We start from the raw sequence: 17,743 nt of genomic DNA on the forward strand, positions 1-17,743 counted from the left end.
GTGGACGGGCAAAACAAGGACTTGAAAACAGCAACAGATTCGTAAGATTTTTTTAAAAATTAATTAATTTTAATTGGAGGATAATTTCTTTACAATACTGTGGTGGTTTTTGCCATACATCAACAAGAACCACCCGCAGGTGCAGGTTTGAGTTCTGGTTTTGGCCAGCTGTTACCTTGGGCTTAGCATCCTTTGGCATCAATTTCTTTGCCTGTAATATGGGTTTAGCACCATAGGTTCACTTCACTGGGTTATAATGAGGGATGAATAAAACTACAATCAACAATAAGGTGAATGTGCTTAGGAAATCGTAAAGCACGGCATGAAGGTAACATCTGAAAAGCATCAACACTTAAAAAAAAAAGATTTATTTGTTTACTAAGCTGTGCCAGGCCTCAGTTGCAATATGTGGAATCTAGCACCCTGACCATGGGTCAAACCCAGGCCCCCTGCATGGGAAGCATGGAGTCCCAGCCACTGTACCACCAGGGAAGTCCTGCAAAGTATCAGTACTTTTAACAGATCTGTGAAATGGTGTTAGAAGGCTTTGGGAGGTTATCTACTGTAATATTAATTTTTTCTTAAACCTGAAGTGAAGTGAGTCACTCAGTCATGTCTGATTCTTTGTGACCCCGTGGACTTCTCCAGGCCAGAATACTGGAGTGGGTAGGCGTTCCCTTCTCCAGGGGGATCCTCCCAATCTAGGAATTGAACCCAGGTCTCCCGCACTGCAGGCAGATTCTTTACCAGCTGAGCCACCAGGGAAGCCCTTTTATTAAACCTAGGGAGTCCTCTGTTCAGAGCAGGACAGTGGGCTCTGAGAGTGGTTTCCAGAACCCCCAGGGCTCCAAGGACACAGCAAGCCCCCGACATAGCCCAGTCCCTGACTCCCCACGTGGGGAAGCAGCTCAGAGAATGGAAGGAGCTACGGAGCAGCAGAGGTGCGGCTGTGGGCCGTTTGCACATCCGGGTAACACTGAAAGGTCTGATGAACAGCCCGTTAAGTGGTCAACTAACCTGAGGGCCCTTTAAAGGCTTTCTGAAGCAGAGCCCTCCCCGGAGCCCCCAACAAAGTCTGTGAAGGCAAGCCCCTGGCTTCTGCTTCCCCGGGTTCCCGGAGGCGCAGCCCTCTGCGAGCCTCACAGCAACAGCACTGACGCTGTGGGACCCACGAGTGGTTTCTATTAAAATCTTCCAAGACAGCACGTGGGCAACCTCCCTGGGGTGAGCAACGGGCTCTGCAAACCCTGCCGTGCCAGCAATTCTCCTGGACAGTTCTGTCCACAGCCCTGCGGGGCGACCTGATTCCTCCAGCTGCCCCCAGCCTGCTCCCGTGTCCTGCAGATCTTTCTGTAAGAAGGCCTCTATGTGAACACCCCTCTGCTTTGCCCTTCTGTGGCCGCCTTTGTCTGGAACTTCGCACCGGCCTCTTGGTAGTTTTTTTCTGCCCTCATGCTTTATTTCCTCTTTTCTACCCCATAAATCAATTCCAGAAAGAGTATGTGACTTGGAAGGAGGAGCTGTTCAAGCTCTGGTTCTACCATGTCCTCGAGGAGCAGCCTCGGCTCTGCGCCGTTTCTCTGTGCGTGAAATATCTGCTCTCCTTAGATCCAGAGAGCACAGGATGGCACTACCATGAAAACAGCACATCAAAGCCTTGAACAGTGATAGACATTATCAGCAGCATTAGCAAAACGCTGTTGAGTCATCCCACTCCCGTGTTCTCGGGCACTGAGCGCCCACACCTGAAAAGCCTCGAGTCCTGACGTCACTCCGGGGCCCCGCCCAGCGGCCCGCGCCTGCCCCTCCCGCAGCACGCTCCGCCTCTGGGTTTCAAGTCCATGGTTTCTTCTCCCAGGTGTGTCCCCTTGGCCTAGCACACACAAGATGGACCACGTCCCAGAGCGCGATCACTTTACACAGAGGGGTCTCTCTCCTCTCTGAGCCATCCCTTCCCTGGATTTTGCCGCCCCGGATGCACAGTTCACGGAGTGAATCGTGGACTCCCCTGAACACACGCACCGAATGTGTGCGCATGTCTAACTCTATCCTGATCAAGCGCTCGGCGGACGGGCAGACCGAGCCATCACTACCCCAAGCTCGGGGCATCGGCAGGCCCACAGGCCCGGCCTGGTGGTGAGAACAGGGGCTGAATGTGGGTCTACAAAGGCAGAGCAGATGAAGGAGTGAATGAAAAGGGACTTCACAGTGGGACGACGGGAACATCCGGAAGACCCAGGCTCTGGGAGGCATGAGCCTCTCTGCCATGTGGTTGGGTTTGGTGTGAACGCAGTAGCTAGGCGGAAGCTGGAGGAGTCAGGCCCTCGCTCAGGTCCCGGATGTTGACTAGTAAGTGGGAACTGATGACCGGGATGAAGCAGTATTTCAAGAAAGCCCTGAAAGGACGCTCTAGTGGGTAAGACAGGCACTCCACTGGGCACGACTCCAAGCTTCCACTGTAGGGGGCACGGGTTTGATCCCTGGCCAGGGAACTATTTCAGATTCTGAATGTTGTCTCTGGTGCAGCCAAAAAAAAAAAAAAAAAAGAGCCCTGGAGATTCAAGCACGGGACCGTGTCAAATCCTGGCACAGAAGGGATGGTCGGTGGGTGGCCTAGCAGAGGCAGGATGCACAAGGCTAGGAAAAGAGCAGCCTCAGGCCCCTCACAGCAGCCACGCTGTCATCTGAGCTTGCGCAGCAGGAGCCACAACGGACAGCCAGGGCAGAAACCAAAACCTCACCGGGGGAGGAGGGAGGTGAGGCTCTGGCAAAGCAACCGGCAGGAAGTCAGAGCATTCTGGGCTAAACGCTGGGAGGGAAGAGCTGAGGGGAGACGCCTGGCTTAGCAGAGGGAGAGGCTGTTAACCAGGAGGCGGCAAGATCTGGCACAGCGGTCTTCAGGGAACGGGGCTGCCATGAGGTTCTGAGCTGCGTGTTCTCCCAAGTCTCAGCCAGCAGGGCCGAACCCAAAGCAGAAGGCACCAGGGCCTCAAGAGCTAGAACACAAGCTCCTTGAGGGCAGGGACCACACCCCGTTCATCATCTGGCACCAAAGCCTAGAGCAGCGTCTGGCACACAGGTACGGAACACGCACGCTGGACTCTCAGGGCATGAATCCCGCCTCCATCACCCTGCCAGCTGCGCCTCCTGGGGAATGTCAGTTAAGGCCTCCCTGCTTAGGATTAGAGTACTTCGCTACTAACAGAGAATTCAGGGAGTGAGCAGGCCATCATTGTGAGGCATGTTCTCTGGAGGCCAGTTCCTGCTGCAGGCCTCCCAGACAGTGCCTCACCTCCAGCCACAGGTACAGCTTGTCACCAGCAATGCTGAAGTACGAAGGGTCTAGAGACTCTAGGTTGGGGGTTTCAAGCTTTCTCCCATCAGGGATAACGCTTCGAGAGACCTGCTCCCACGAGCATGAAAAGGGGCATGCGCTGACCCTGGTCTACTTGTACCAGAGCACAAGAAAGCAAGTGACCTGCGATCACCTCTGCCATATAAAGAAGCCATTCGCAGACTTTGGTACTCATAACAGTCATTTGTAACAAAGTACCTGAGGCATACCAGCTAATATCAGTACTTGGAGCCGTAGGGCCAGGGAACCAGGTCCGCTCCAGTGACATCTAGGAATAATTTTTCTGTGAGGTCCAATGTGATTTTTTTTGTTTTTTAAAGCTCAACGGAGGAAAAGGACTATTTGTTTCAGAATCAACGGAACAGACATTAAAGCAGCACCGCACTAGTGTGTGGAAAAGCAGGGTAGGCAAGAGTGCCCTCAATGTTCCCTCAAAAAGCTGCAGCGGTTTTGTAGTCAAGCACTTGTCTTGTTTTCCCCTGAAGTGGCAGCATCAACATTTCTACTCATCCCGTCGGTTGCTAGGCAACTGTGACAGAGATCCCGTTCTGCCCACCCACAATGCCCAGCTTTCATAATTGTTCTCATCGGGGTCTGCCAAGTACTCCTAGGCACTATCTTCTCAGCCAAGGCTGCTTCTTCAAGCTCATCTTCTTGCCTGCTTGGTCCCGTGGTAAAATTTAAACACTGTCTTTTGTCATTATGTTCCAGTAATTTCCATAACAGGCTGCCCATCAAACATGGGATGATTTCACAGTAGCACTGAGAACTATAAATAGCTTTCCATAAAAGCAACCAGATAAAAGCCTGCAGATATAACATTCTAATAAGTTCAATCCAAAGTGCTAATTTTAAGTTTCTTTGAACATATTCTTCTGGCTGAATATACTTGTGTTGCTTTTATAGAATAATTATGACTAGTCTTAAACTTAACCACACTGAGTTGAGAAAAGGCTTTATTTATCAAAAGTCTTTAGGTCACGTTACACATCCATATGTCATATAAACCAAACAGATAAAGTCTTGATAAACTTTCTTGACTCCCTAGAGGTCTAATGAATATGAGCTTAATAATAACACATGGTTGTCAACAGCCAGTAAAAATTAAGCGGTTAACTAACACTTAACACCTCATACACTTTAATGGGTAGAAGTGAAATGAAGTTGCTTAGTTGTGTCCAACTCTCCTGGAGAATGAAATGGCAACCCACTCCAGTATTCTTGCCTGGAAAATCCCATGGACGGAGGAACCTGGCATGCTACCAGATTTTCCCAACCCAGGGATTGAACCCGGGTCTCCCGCATTGTAGGCAGACGCTTTACCATCTGAGCCACATTTACTTTCTATCATTGTCCTCTGACATGACTGAGCAACTTCACTTTCACTGTTCACTTTCATGCACTGGAGAAGGAAATGGCAACCCACTCCAATGTTCTTGCCTGGAGAATCCCAGGGACTGGGGAGCCTGGCGGGCTGCTGTCTCTGGGGTCACACAGAGCTGGACGTGACTGAAGTGACTTAGCAGCAGCAGCAGCAGCAGCAGCAGCAGCAGCATTGTCCTCTGATCATTCCATAAGTTAGATAAAGGCCCAGAAAAGAAATGATTTTTCCAAGATTTGAGTGGCAAGGCTAGTATGTGGCAATCCCGACTTAGACATGGATCTTTGGACTCTACCTCAGGGCTATTTCCTCCATAGTATGATGGCTGATCGTCCGAGGTACCTGAGTTTGAAAGGGTTGATGGGGTTAAAGCTAAGACACCAGCAGTGGTGGTGTGAGGATGAGCAAGATGGCTGGGGAACAAGGAGACCAATTCAGGCCCTACTGTTCTCTGGAGGCCAGTTCCTGCTGCAGGCCTCCCAGACAGTGCAGAATGTCTGCATGTCTGATGTGGATTTGATATCACTCCTGATCTGTGATATGTAGATATGCTCTATTTGAACAGGAGTATTTTGTAAAGGGCTCTGATTCAAATATGCGCTGGTCCTTAAACATGCGCTGGGCAGTGTTAGATGCAGTAGACGCTGAGGGTAAAGATGAGCAAGCCCCTGGCACGGGCTCCCAAGCAGGTCATAATAAATCGAGGCCAACAAATGCCCTAAAACGTACAAGGAAGACGTAAAACGACCAGGCAAGCAGTGCTGCGTGCACACTCAGTCACGTTCAACTCTTTGTTTGGGACCATAGCCCACCAGGCGCCTGTATCCATGGGATTTCCCAGGCAAGAACACTGGAGTGGGCTGCCACTTCCTCCTCCAGGGCATCTTCCCGACCCAGGGATGGAACCTGAGTCTCTTGAGTCTCCTGCGCTGGCAGGCGGGTTCTTTACCACTGCACCACCTGGGAAGCCTTACGAAAACACAAAGGAAAAAGTAACGACTCATGTCTGCTGAGCTAGAAGAAGTTTCAAAGGGGAAGATTTGAGAAAACCTTTAAGAATAAGCTTAAGAGTTCTGGTACAGAAAAGAAAACACACTTAAAACCTGAGAAGCATTCAGAAAATGAATGGTAGTTAGACGAAGAGGGATACCATCCATTCATTCAAAATTTCCTGGGACACTGCAGACCAGGTACTATTTTATTGGTCTGAAAGAAACGACACGTATTTCACAAAATTACCAAGTGTCAGGAAGAGCATTCTGGTAGAAAAAAAGTATGGGACTTACATGAATTCATTTTCTCTTAGAGAAGGGCAAAAACTAATGGAGACAGGTCCGTTCACGAAGAAACTTCATTAAAAATGGTTTTAGGGGAGATTTTGGTGATGTGGCAACTATATAATACTAAAACGTAACCTAGGCTGTATTAAAAAATGCTTTCAGTCAGAACCCCAATCACAACACATCATGAAAGAGAGGGAAGGAAAAATCTGGTATTTGTATATGTAGAAGGATAAAGTAAAAGATGAAAATTATATGAAAGCTGGCATCTTCTATAGGATTTCAGTCTCTGATTTGAAGCCAGTTTCCACATTTGTGAAATGTCAGCTGGGTAAAACCAAGTCTCTGTGACCAGGAAGCCAACATTCTCTACTTACGATGGGCTGAGAAACGACCAGTGATCACTATGCACACTCATAGGAAATATGTGAAGTACGTTGCCAAAGTGACGAGTTTGGGTTTTTTTGGGGGGGGGGGAGTTGTACCTTGTAGGGTTCTACTTAGCAACTCTACATACCCAAGTGAGTGTGGGTCTCCAAAGCCATGGTGCTGCAGGGTGAAAACCTCCCTCCAATCAAGTTGCCTCCTTTGGCTCCAAAGAAGGTTAGGGCTGCACTTCTCAGACAGCCTCTGGGGGAACCTGAGGGTCAGTCTTGCGAGTATGCTCAAGGAGACTTTCCCTTGACTATGGAAAACAAACCTCAATTTTCAAAACAGGAAGAAATTATTTCAATTCAAGGCTGGAGAAGCATACGGATGAACCTAGCTGAGTAACGAATACCAATTCTGACCAGCCAAACCCTATCCAGATTCCTGACCCACAGGAACTGCCAGATAATAAGTTTGCAGTTGCCTTCAGCCACTTAGTCACAAGGCCCAGAACAGAAGCATGTCTACTAAGAAACAATACTTATTAATGTGCCATAGAAACTCACTTTGAAGGAAATTCTGAAGAGTGGCAAAAGGATGTGAGTGGTGGCAGTTATTTTTCATAAAATATCTAGTTTCTCAAGGTGACCATTTTAAAGGGCAACACTTCTTTGGATGTGCAAATCTGGCTTATTAAAAGTCATATTAGAGTCAAAATTCACATGGCTTATCACCCATATTGCTTATTACTATTATAATTTTTTTCTGAGAATATAGTTTTAATAAAAAGCACTTATTCATCCCAAGCATCAACATTAACATGGAGTTTTAACAAAAGATCAAAGTAGTAAAGCGTCAAGAAAAAAAAGTGGGGGGGAGTCAAATGTATGCAGCTTTTGACGTATTTATCTTTCACTACAATCCAAGTCTTAAAACATAATGTATCTGCCCCTTGTGGATGGGCTGCTGGATTTGCTGGCATTATCCCTTCATCTGGACTAGAAGCCACGGCTCGCCACTCTAACACAGGAAAACGCAGCAGAGGGGAGAAGAGCAGCTTCACAAAGTCCTGAACTTATTCTCAAAGGTGACAGCACCACCAGCAGGAGACAGCCTGGGGATACTTAGAAAGGCACGGGCACCTGGATAGCTTTTGCCATGACATGGTGGTTAGTACGTGAGGGCCAGGCTACTTAACACCCTAGAAAGAACAGGACAGTCCCGCGCAAAGTGTTATCTTGACCAAAACCCCAGCAACTGCTCTGCCCTCCTATCCCACTCATTCCAGTAGCACCCATGCCGTTTCTCAAACACAAACCAGAATACTCCCAGCTGTGCCTCTCTCCAGGAACGCTTCCCCCAGCTCTCCACCCACACGGCTCCCTCCCTTCTCTCAGGTCTCTGCTTAAATGTCACCGTGTCAGTCAGGACTTCCCTGGTCATCCTATTTAAGGGGCAGACTCCCTGACACTGGGACGGCACATGCCTGAGCTCCCGGATGCTTGCTGACCTTCTCTGTGCTTCAGTTCTCCCACCAGTGAGGGGACGAACATGCTCACCTGCAGGACTGTCATCAGGATTACGTGAGTGTGTGTGTGTGTACTGCTGCTGCTGCTACGTCGTTTCAGTCGTGTCTGACTCTGTGTGACCCCACAGACGGCAGCCCACCAGGCTCCCCCGTCCCTGGGATTCTCCAGGCAAGAACACTGGAGTGGGTTGCCATTTCCTTCTCCAGTGCATGAAAGTGGACAGTGAAAGTGAAGTCACTTAGTCGTGTCCGACTCTTCGAGACCCCACAGACTGCAGCCCACCAGGCTCCTCCGTCCATGGGATTTTCCAGGCAAGAGTACTGGAGTGGGTTGCCATTGCCTTCTCCAATGTGTTTGTGCATAGACTCTGCTTTTTAGAAGAATGCCTGAAACTCGGTATAAACACTGGGGTTCCCACATGGCACTAGTGGTAAAGAACCCGCCCACCAACACAGGAGACATAAGAGATGTGGGTTCAAGCCCTGGGTTGGGAAGAGCCCCTGGAGAAGGAAATGGCATCCCACTCCAAGATTCTTGCCTGGAGAATCCCATGGACAGAGGCGCCTGGTGGGCTACAGTTCATGGGGTCACAAAGGGTCAGACGCGACTGAGCAACTTAGCACGAAGCACTACATGTTAGCTTGGAAGTCTAAAAACAACGGAAACCAGCTCGGAAATTAAGCTATTACCCAACTCACTACACTTACTGGCAAAGCTTATCTGTGTGAGCTCATTAGGTGACAGAAGCTGACCTAGGCTAATGTGAGGCTACTTGTAACAACACGAGGGATATTAAACAGATGTTATAGGTGTTCATATTAAGCTCCAAATACTTAACTATACCTTGTCTCAAGGATTTTGAATAAAGGACTGTGCACCTAAATTATTCTTCTACTTAATTTTTCTCTACAGCAACTATCATCATTTGATATATGCAAATAAACTTGGTTTTTGTGCAGTTCTCACTACCATAAAGTCAAGGATGATGTGCTATCACGGTACTCCCTGAACCTGGAAAAGTGCCTGCCACATAGTAGGTGCTCAATAAATACATGTTGAAATGGTTAAACTTTATGATATCAAAAATACAATGCAGAACATTGCTTTTTAAGTAGAAGGAAGACTGTTTCATGGAGGATGGTGACCAGTTATTCCGTAACTCAGGAGGGAAGGCTTGGGCCCAACCCACCCCTGTGGCCTGGGAACCCGGGAGGTGTGATGTTTTGTCCTGGTCTGTTCCTCCCCTCCCGGGCACCAGCCCTCGGCTCCACTCTCCCCTGACCATCCATCCACACACGGGCTCAAGGTGTCAACGATCAGTTCTATAGAGAACTCGAAAACATACTACACATATGCTGACCTTCTGACTCCAACATCGCCAATGGACAATTCCACTTAACCGTCCGACCACAATAGGTCAATCTAATCCAGCTGGCCATTCTCCCACCAAAACCAGTTTTGTTTCTTGACTTCTCTAGAAGGTGACCACCGCCCACCTCCCTACCAGCCACACCCCAAACCCAGGACTTGTCTCTGAAGCATCTGCCACAGTCAGTTATGCGCAAAGTCAAGGCAGTGCTTTCACTGGTGCAGCCTCCATCCTGGCCTTCCGGCGAGCTGCAAGCTTTTGAATGCTTAATTTCTCTGGGCACCTGTTTCCCCAGCAAAAAAAACCCATGGTGCTAGACGAGACCACTTTTACCCAATAACTGATATGTTTCTCTATATTTGTTTTGACCCTATTTTGAGAAAAAGCATTCTAAGTTAATAGTTAAGAGGATTTTAACCAAAGTTGGAAGAACAGCCTTCAAATTCAACATTCCTGCAAAGTGACATGATTTCAATAAGAGCCTTGATGAGTATAAAAAAGTAATACGATGGGTAGAGTCCTATTACTCAAACTGGTAGAGAATCTCTCAGATCTGATTGAAGGAAATGTCACATCATTTTAGGGCCTCAACAAAGAGCAAAATAACACGCTTTGTAATAAAGTGGCCCTTGGGGTGTACGATGGCCCGGCTCTCAGCACCGCTTCCAAGGGTGGTGGTTTAGAATCGGAAGCAGATGGATTGTTTCACCTAGCCCTACTGACTGGTCATCAGAGTATACAGGAAGTGAGGGTCACACGCAGCATCAGGAGGTGACAGAACCAGAATCAACAGCCAGGTCTTTCTCCCTCAACTTAGTAACTTGGTTTAACATTTAACATCAGACAGTTGCTGAGCACACAGGTGACTGACACGGAGATGCGGTCTTTGAATATCCAGGTCCCTTTGGAGAATGTTCAAGGATCCACGTGATGACTGAATTCACGTTCTTGTTGGTTAACTTTGTAGAAGACTGGGTAGCACTGTAACTTGATTTCTTATCACTTCCATTCTAGGAATACTGGCAGTAACCTAGCTTTTGCAAGGGTGTTTTATTTACAATGAAATCAGGGGAGTAATGAACAATCTTGCACTCACTGAAGCAGCTAGGGCTTGAGCTCCAAGCCCACAGAGGGGCCACAAGACCCCTACACCTCTGCTCTCCTTGGCACTTCCTGCCCCAGACAACGACTTCTCCACCAGGAATTCTACAGGGCATATCTCATACCCAGGCACCCTCCTCGTCAGAGGCAGAAGTTTCTCTTTGTAAAGGCACACAGCACGGAGAAGGGCAGCAGTCCCCCTGGCCATCCTCCATGGCCTCAAGGGCAGAGCTTGAATAGGTGTGACCACGGCCTCGTGTGTCCTGGGTCCTTCTGTCCCCTCTGTGGTTTAACTCTCACAAGGACCCCCAAAGGCAGCCACCACTTTCTCAAAAGAGTTGGACACGACTTAGCGAGTAAACAACAAATAACAAAGACACAAATACCCCTACATATTTAAGAGAAAACGAAGGGCGATTCACAAAATCACTTTTTGGAAGTGCATTCAGTACTCTTAACAGGAGATGCAAATACATTTAAACAATTTTTCCCATCAAGAATATAAGAACTCGTACCTTGTAACAAGGAACCAAGCGATCTGACTGAAGTCTGGAGAGGCTCTCATGTACGTCTTAATATGTGGCATGGCATTGCTGCGGCCTGAGGTGTCAGCTGACCACTTGCTAGTGATGGAAAAGGCACAAATCACCAGTCAGAAAACACAAACGGGTCATCACAGTGCTAATATGAGAAAATCGTATGAAAAGCAAAATCCTATAGTGTAAAAAAACAGTGAGTACCTTGTTCTGTGGATATGACCTGTGATAACGCCCTATATTCTGCTGAGCTAACAGAATAGCACATGTTCATTTCAGAGTGTAGGCATGTAGACAATACCACCTACAAACAGCAGTGTGACCTGCAGGCACATGGTCCTTGCGTCGTGTTAGGAACACACACACATATATGCACACATACTATCTCCATCGTGCTTTTAGCTGCATGTAAGCACACCTTGTCTCTCTAAAAGCAGGAATTGTGTTCCCAGAGCACGTTACTGAGTAGGAAAGGCTCACCAAATGCTTGCTGAATGAACAAAATACAAACGGTATGAATATCAAAATGGAATGCTGAAGAGCAGGGGGATAATTCAGAAATACCCCAGTCAAATGCAGATATTCATATGTCTAAGTTTGGTTTCTAAGTTTCCAACATTTTGGGGACTAAGGTTTCATGGGAAAAAAAAAGACCTATGTCATAAAGTAACAATTCTCACTTATGAATATAAGAGGACGGTCCCTCAAAGGAACAGACTGTCTGAAAGAGTAAAATTGGGATTTGGCAGAGTCATTATTAGATTATTAAATTCACTTGTGGGGCTTCCCCGGTGGTCCAGTGGTTAACAATCCACCTGCCAACTCAGGGGACACAGGTTTGATGCCTGCTGTGGGGAGATCCCACATGCTTGAGGCAACTGAGACCATGCGTTAACCATCGCGGCTCTGAGCCACAACCAGCGAGCCCTCAAGCTGCAGCTACTGACGCTGACGCGCCCCAGACCTGGGTTTCGCAACGAGAGGAGCCACCACCATAAGAAGCCCACGCATAGCAAGTAGAGCAGCCCCCTTCTCCGCAACGAGAGAAAGCGTGCTTGTGGCAGCAGAGACCCAGGGCAGTCGATAAATAAATGAATAGAAGTTTAGAACAAAAAACCAAAATTCACTGGTAAGAACACAATACTCAAAGGGGCTCGATTTGGAGAAACGTCCTTTGCAAAACAAAACCAAACACTTCCAAAGAAAGCATTAAAGAAAGGCTCTAGGATGACATACTGAATTACAACGAAAGCTCTTTTTCTTTTTTCCTTTTGGCCATGCCCTGGGTGGCTTGCAGGATCTTAGTTCTCTGACTAGGGACTGAGCCCAGGCCCTTGGCAGTGAAAGCAAGGAGTTCTAACCACTGGAGCGGCAGGGAATTCCCAGACTAAAGCTATTGAAAGGCAATCTGTCTTCGTTTTTGGTTCCAGCTTAAGTGCCTGTTGAAGCCAGGCTGAGGCTGCAGCTGGCCGAGAACATGCAGGGTGGCCGACGGGAGGACACAGAGCACCCCCTCAGCCTGAGCGTTCGCCGAGCAGCAAGCCAGAGGCCGCCATGTGTCCCAGAGAAGGCACATGGATTCTCCCCTCAGAAAGCCTGCAGCTTCCCAGCGCATGAATGTGTACACAGAGGATGCCATATTTTGGAAATATGAACTAAAACACTGCTATGTAAATTCTAAATTTCCCAACATGTTCTTTCACTTATCTTTTGTCTTTGTATGCCAATATTTAAACAGGAACCTCACAGAGATAAATTAGATTCTGGTATTAAAAACCAATTCCAAGAAATGTTTAGAACTTTAAGGGATTTCTATCACTAACATATACAGATTAAAAATACAGCCATATTATGTAAAGCTCTTTTTTTTCTTTTTTTAAGAAAATCAGACAGACAACATTCTTATTTTACTTGAAAGAAGCAACAGCAGCATTCTAACTGGATTACTTACTGAAAATAGGAATGAAGCCAATTCTGTTTCTCCGCCGTCTGGATGCTATAAGGAAGAGAGCCCCCAGCTTTTAAAATAAGAGAAATAAAGTAAACAAATAAAAATTATTGACTATACTTTGAGGACCCTCATTAAGAAAATCTATACATAGTGGTTAAAGAAGCCACTACTTATTTCACCGTACGGAATAGCTCTCTGGAAGGAAACGTCTATACTCGCGTGAGGTTTGTCCTCTCAGTGGGGTTTCCTTTCTTACAAGTGCATAGTGTTCGTCACTTCGTCATGTCCGACTCTTTGCAACCCCGTGGACTGTAGCCCACCAGGCTCCTCTGTCCATGGGATTCTTCAGGCAAGAAAACTGGACAGAAATGAATATACTTCCTTCAAAGGGTGCATATCAAATAGTAAATGTTGACTATCTTAATAGAAAAAGATATTTAATCATTGGAGGGGGTATGGTGGTGGTCCTTTAACATCTATAGTAGCACAGACTGCACAGTAGCACAGAAATGTTAGGAGAGACCAGAGAATGAGTCCCAGCCCACCCTGCTGTCCTCGTCCAGGTGGGACACCTAGAGACACATTCTATAAGACGAGGTCTCGTGCGTCTTTTTTTGGGCCCAAGACCAGGACACTTGGGAGAGGGGAGACTAGGATGAAAGCCTGGTTCTCCTGCCTCCTTCAGCTTTTGTATTGATATTTCCAAAGAGACTCTGTCCTAGCTACATGGATTCTTACAAATGCAATAACCTAAGATCACTAAAATAAAATGTTCAGTAAACCATTTCATTTTTCAAAATGAATCCTAAAAGCCATAGTCCTACAGACAGAATAAAGATACAGTTCCAGGTGGAAACACAATTAGAAGCCAGTATTCTTGCCTGGAGAATCCCATGGGCAGAGGAGCCTGGTGGGCTACAGTTCATGGGGTCACAGAAGAGTCAGGACATGACTGAAGCGACTTAGCACACACGTATACCCTGTTTGGGATTTTGGTTAATACCTCCTGAATACACTACCTGGGGGTTGTTGAATTCCAAACAAGTTAATTGCCCAGCACTGACATAAGGGAACTAGAGGACCAGACTGAAAGATGTCTACAAAATAGTCCTGGGGTTTACAGATGAAGCCCTTGAGAGACTAGCTATTATCAACTAAATTATATCGTATTAAAGATTGCATCTCAGAGTTAAGCCTCAGTTCCGGACCCTCAATATGATCTGTGTCTGGGATTCGAATCTGGAAGAACCCCACACACAGTACTTTAGGCCGGGTGGTGGGGGGGGTGTTGGGGAAGAGGGAGGTGTTAGAAACAGGCATAGCATGGAGCTGTGGCGGAAGCTGGTTTTATCTGGATGTCTTATCCAGACAACCACTGGCGGCAGAGGGGAGAACAATCTTTTTGGCAAAAGTATCAAACAATCAGGGCTACTGTGAAGATTAAACAGCACTCAAATTGCTCAACTGTATGGCATCATCTTTGGAACCCAGCACCACTCAATGTTACCTACTTTAAAGATCCTCAGCCAGTTAAGACAGAATAATCTCCAAATTTCTCATCAATACCTTTCTGACCTTAAGGAGGAAGGCATTCTTATTACTTGTTTTAAAAAGTTTACCAGGGTATTTATGAAATGTACTCACAAAAACACAATCGGGACAGTCTTCTCAACAATTACCTGGATATCCTTCTAAGCTGGTCCGCACATTTTCCACTGAAGGATAGATCTAAAAATAAAAACAACACTTAGAGTGCACCATGTTGAAGAAACTATCCATGCGTGTTAAAAAGAAAGAAGTTTAGTTTTTACGCAGATGAAAACCTCAATTAGAAATAATACTTCAAGAGTTAGAAAACGTGCTTTAAATTTTAAAAAGTTCCCATCTTATTGAAAACTATTGAACTTCTAGTAATTAAACTATAGAAAGCATTTATAGTCAATTAAAGAAACTTACATTTCAATAAGTATTTTTGCTCTGAAACACCAAAAGAAAACTGAACTGAATGTAAAATTAATTCTTACTTCAAATGTCTCTAAAAAGTCAATAATGCCTGTAATTCTGCTGGCAATGCTTTATCAAAAATTTTTTCCCTTGGCTTGACAACCTAAAGGAAGGAATGGAGCATCCGCAGGCTTGTCTGTGGCTGAGACAGAGCCTGGAAGAAGCCAGCCAGCTCCCAGCACCAGACGCCATCAGGGAGACTCGGTCACAAACAGCATGCTGCCGCACTGCGTTCAGTGTCTTCCATCCCCGAACCATGGAATGAAACCCCTTTCTGTGGCAAGGAGGACAGACCTGACTCTTCTCCTGGACCAGAGGGTGAGAACGGTGACCTCGGGGAGGAGGGGCACTCACCAGATGGAGAGGAACAGCACTTCCGAGGGTCCTGCTCTCCCTGCCCAGGGTCACCAAGCTCTCTTTAAACTCAGAACACAACCATTTTGATTCGTCTGCCCCCATGGAGCCAATGCTGGAGAACTGGCCTATGACTGGCCAAGACTCTGCTTTAGGTATGGGTGAGGCGTGCTCTTTTAGAAGCTGTGAGAGAACAAAAATGAATGCTAGAGTCAGTCCGACCGTGTGGAGAGAAAAGCCGTGACCGCGCAGAACACGGTTTTCTGTCCTCGGACTGCCTACTTCACAAGGAAATGTTGAAAACGGTTAATGCTCAGTTTCATACCCACATACAACTTTTCTTCTTTGGGGAAAATTTTACTTTGTTTTTTAAAACTTTACTGGTGTGTAGTTGATATACAATGTTGTGTTGGGTTTAGGCGTACAGCAGAGTGAGTCAGTTGTACATAGATCCACTGTTTTAGATTTTTTCCCCATAGAGGTCATTACAGGGCACTGAGTCGAGTGACCTGTGCTGCATAGTAGGTTCCTTATTAGTTGTCTATTTTATATATAGTAGTGTATATATGTTAATCCTTTGGGGAATATTTTTAAATACTGAAAATATTTTATTTTAGTGGAGTAAGAGGACAGAAGTATTTCTCTCCCAAAGTTCTTGATTTGTACTTAAACAGATTAAAAAAAAAGAATGACCCATTTTAGTAGCAATGTCAGACAAACTAGCAACCTGCCATATGAGATTAGCCTTCTGCCTTGAAATTCCAAAGGTTTAATACACTGAAATAAAACCTAGAAGGTCAAACTATTATATATTTTGACTCCTATCATTTGAAAAAGGCCTGGGCTCTGGGCTGCTGTGATGCTCTATAAATGAAAGAGAATATATTTACATATGGATACATACCACCTTAAGCCCTGGGGAAGACTGACCTGCATTTCCTGCTTTGTTTGATATTTATGCAAAGCTGCAGAAACAAGTCAGAAAACACTTGAGAATTTTCTCTCTTTAGCTGGAGACAGCAATAAAAATAAGCCACAGTTCCTGTTCCAGTGGAGCTCATAATGTGACAGCTGCATCGTTCAGGGTATATGTGTTATTCTCTTTACCACTGAGCAGGCATTAATACTCATAAACACACTTCCCCAAAGGGCCCCAAACAGTTCTCAACTTCCACCCTGGGAGCACATGGGGTAGGAAGCAGGACTGAGCTGACAATCACAAGACTCTGCTACTATTCTGGGCTCAGTCCTTGATCAGCCACAGGACTGTGGCCCAAGTCCTGGGCTTTTCTTCCCCAGGAGGGGGGCAGACTTCTGATCACGCCCTGTCTTTACTGGAAGACAGATGTGATGCAACACAAGCTCCTGACTGTGCAAAGGGGTCGCACACTTGGATAAGAGGCTACTCAGCTTTCAGCAAGCCAGGGACCCTGCGCAGGTGTGTGTGGTCACCCAGCCTTTCTGAGCCACCAGCCCACAAGCCCAGCCTTTTCTGAGCCACTAGCCCACAAGCCCAGCCCCACAAGCGCTCCCTGAACAACCAACACGCGCCGCGCCCCCCTTTCCTCATTCAACCCCACATGATTCTGTGAGGGAAGGACTGCCGTTATGCCCATCTGACAGACGTCGAGAGGGTGGGAGCAAGTCACAGTCTCACGGCTTACAACCGGGTCAGGATTGGGCCCCCGCCGTGGGTATCAACCCACAAAGCCGTGCACTTATCCAACCTGAGGGCTCCCGGGTGGCTCAGCTGGTGAAGAATCCACCAGCAGTGCGGAGACCCAGGCTTGATTCCTGGGTTGGCAAGATCTACTGGGGAAGGGACAGGTTACCCAGCCCAGTACTCTTGGGCTTTCCTGGTGGCTCAGCTGGTGAAGAACCTGCTTGCAGGGCAGGAGACCTGGGCTGGATCCCTGGGTTGGGTCGATCCCCTGGAGAAGGGAAAGGCTCCTCACGCCAGCATTCTGGCCTGGAGAATCCCATGGACGGTACAGTCCATGGGGTCGCAAAGAGTCGGACACGACTGAGCGCCGTTCACCGCCCAGCCTGTGGGGCTCGCCTGCTCCTGAGCTCAGGATAGAAAGACGGTGGTGCTGAGACCCTGCCTGCTTTCAGCTGTGCTCTCACTTAGAAATAGGAAATTAAAAATGGTCATCAGCCAAGGGGAATTCTCACACAGCATCAGTAATCTATGGAAAAAGAGGGGCTTTTAAGAAATCGTGTTGGGAATTTACTAAGGTAAACTGACTCCTAGAGGGAGGTAGAAGAAACTTGAAACTTTAACCTGCTGCTTGTTTTATTTTGTTAAAGATCTTTCTTGGCTTATTTTCATACCAGCAGCAAATGTCATTCACATAATTACAATTCCTAGGGCACTGGTTTAGCAAACAAAACACATCATAGCTCAGTTGTGGTCTTTGCTCAACACTATTTTCTGTTCTTTGTTGAATCTGTGTGAAAAATCCTTGACATTAAAAAAAAAAAAATCCTTCATATGCTGAGCAAAAACTACTT

General features: G+C 46.8%; 1 protein-coding gene across 5 annotated transcripts in view; it reads right to left on the minus strand.

Moving 5' to 3' along the window:
* TDP1 (tyrosyl-DNA phosphodiesterase 1) overlaps positions 1–17,743 on the minus strand; it is a 71,901-nt gene that overhangs the window by 26,065 nt on the left and 28,093 nt on the right. For 4 of the 5 annotated variants that reach the window (XM_043920216.1, XM_043920215.1, XM_043920217.1 and 1 more), the window contains 4 exons: positions 15,230–15,412; positions 14,551–14,599; positions 12,872–12,938; positions 10,900–11,007 (listed from right to left, as the gene is read on the minus strand). In XM_043920216.1, coding sequence (XP_043776151.1) covers positions 10,900–11,007; positions 12,872–12,938; positions 14,551–14,599; positions 15,230–15,412 — 407 coding nt within the window. The remainder of the gene's footprint in view (positions 1–10,899; positions 11,008–12,871; positions 12,939–14,550; positions 14,600–15,229; positions 15,413–17,743) is intronic. The other variant, XM_043920218.1, reaches the window with a different exon arrangement.

The sequence above is a fragment of the Cervus elaphus genome, chromosome 12 (genome assembly GCF_910594005.1).
Source record: "Cervus elaphus chromosome 12, mCerEla1.1, whole genome shotgun sequence".
NCBI classification, from domain to species: domain Eukaryota; kingdom Metazoa; phylum Chordata; class Mammalia; order Artiodactyla; family Cervidae; genus Cervus; species Cervus elaphus.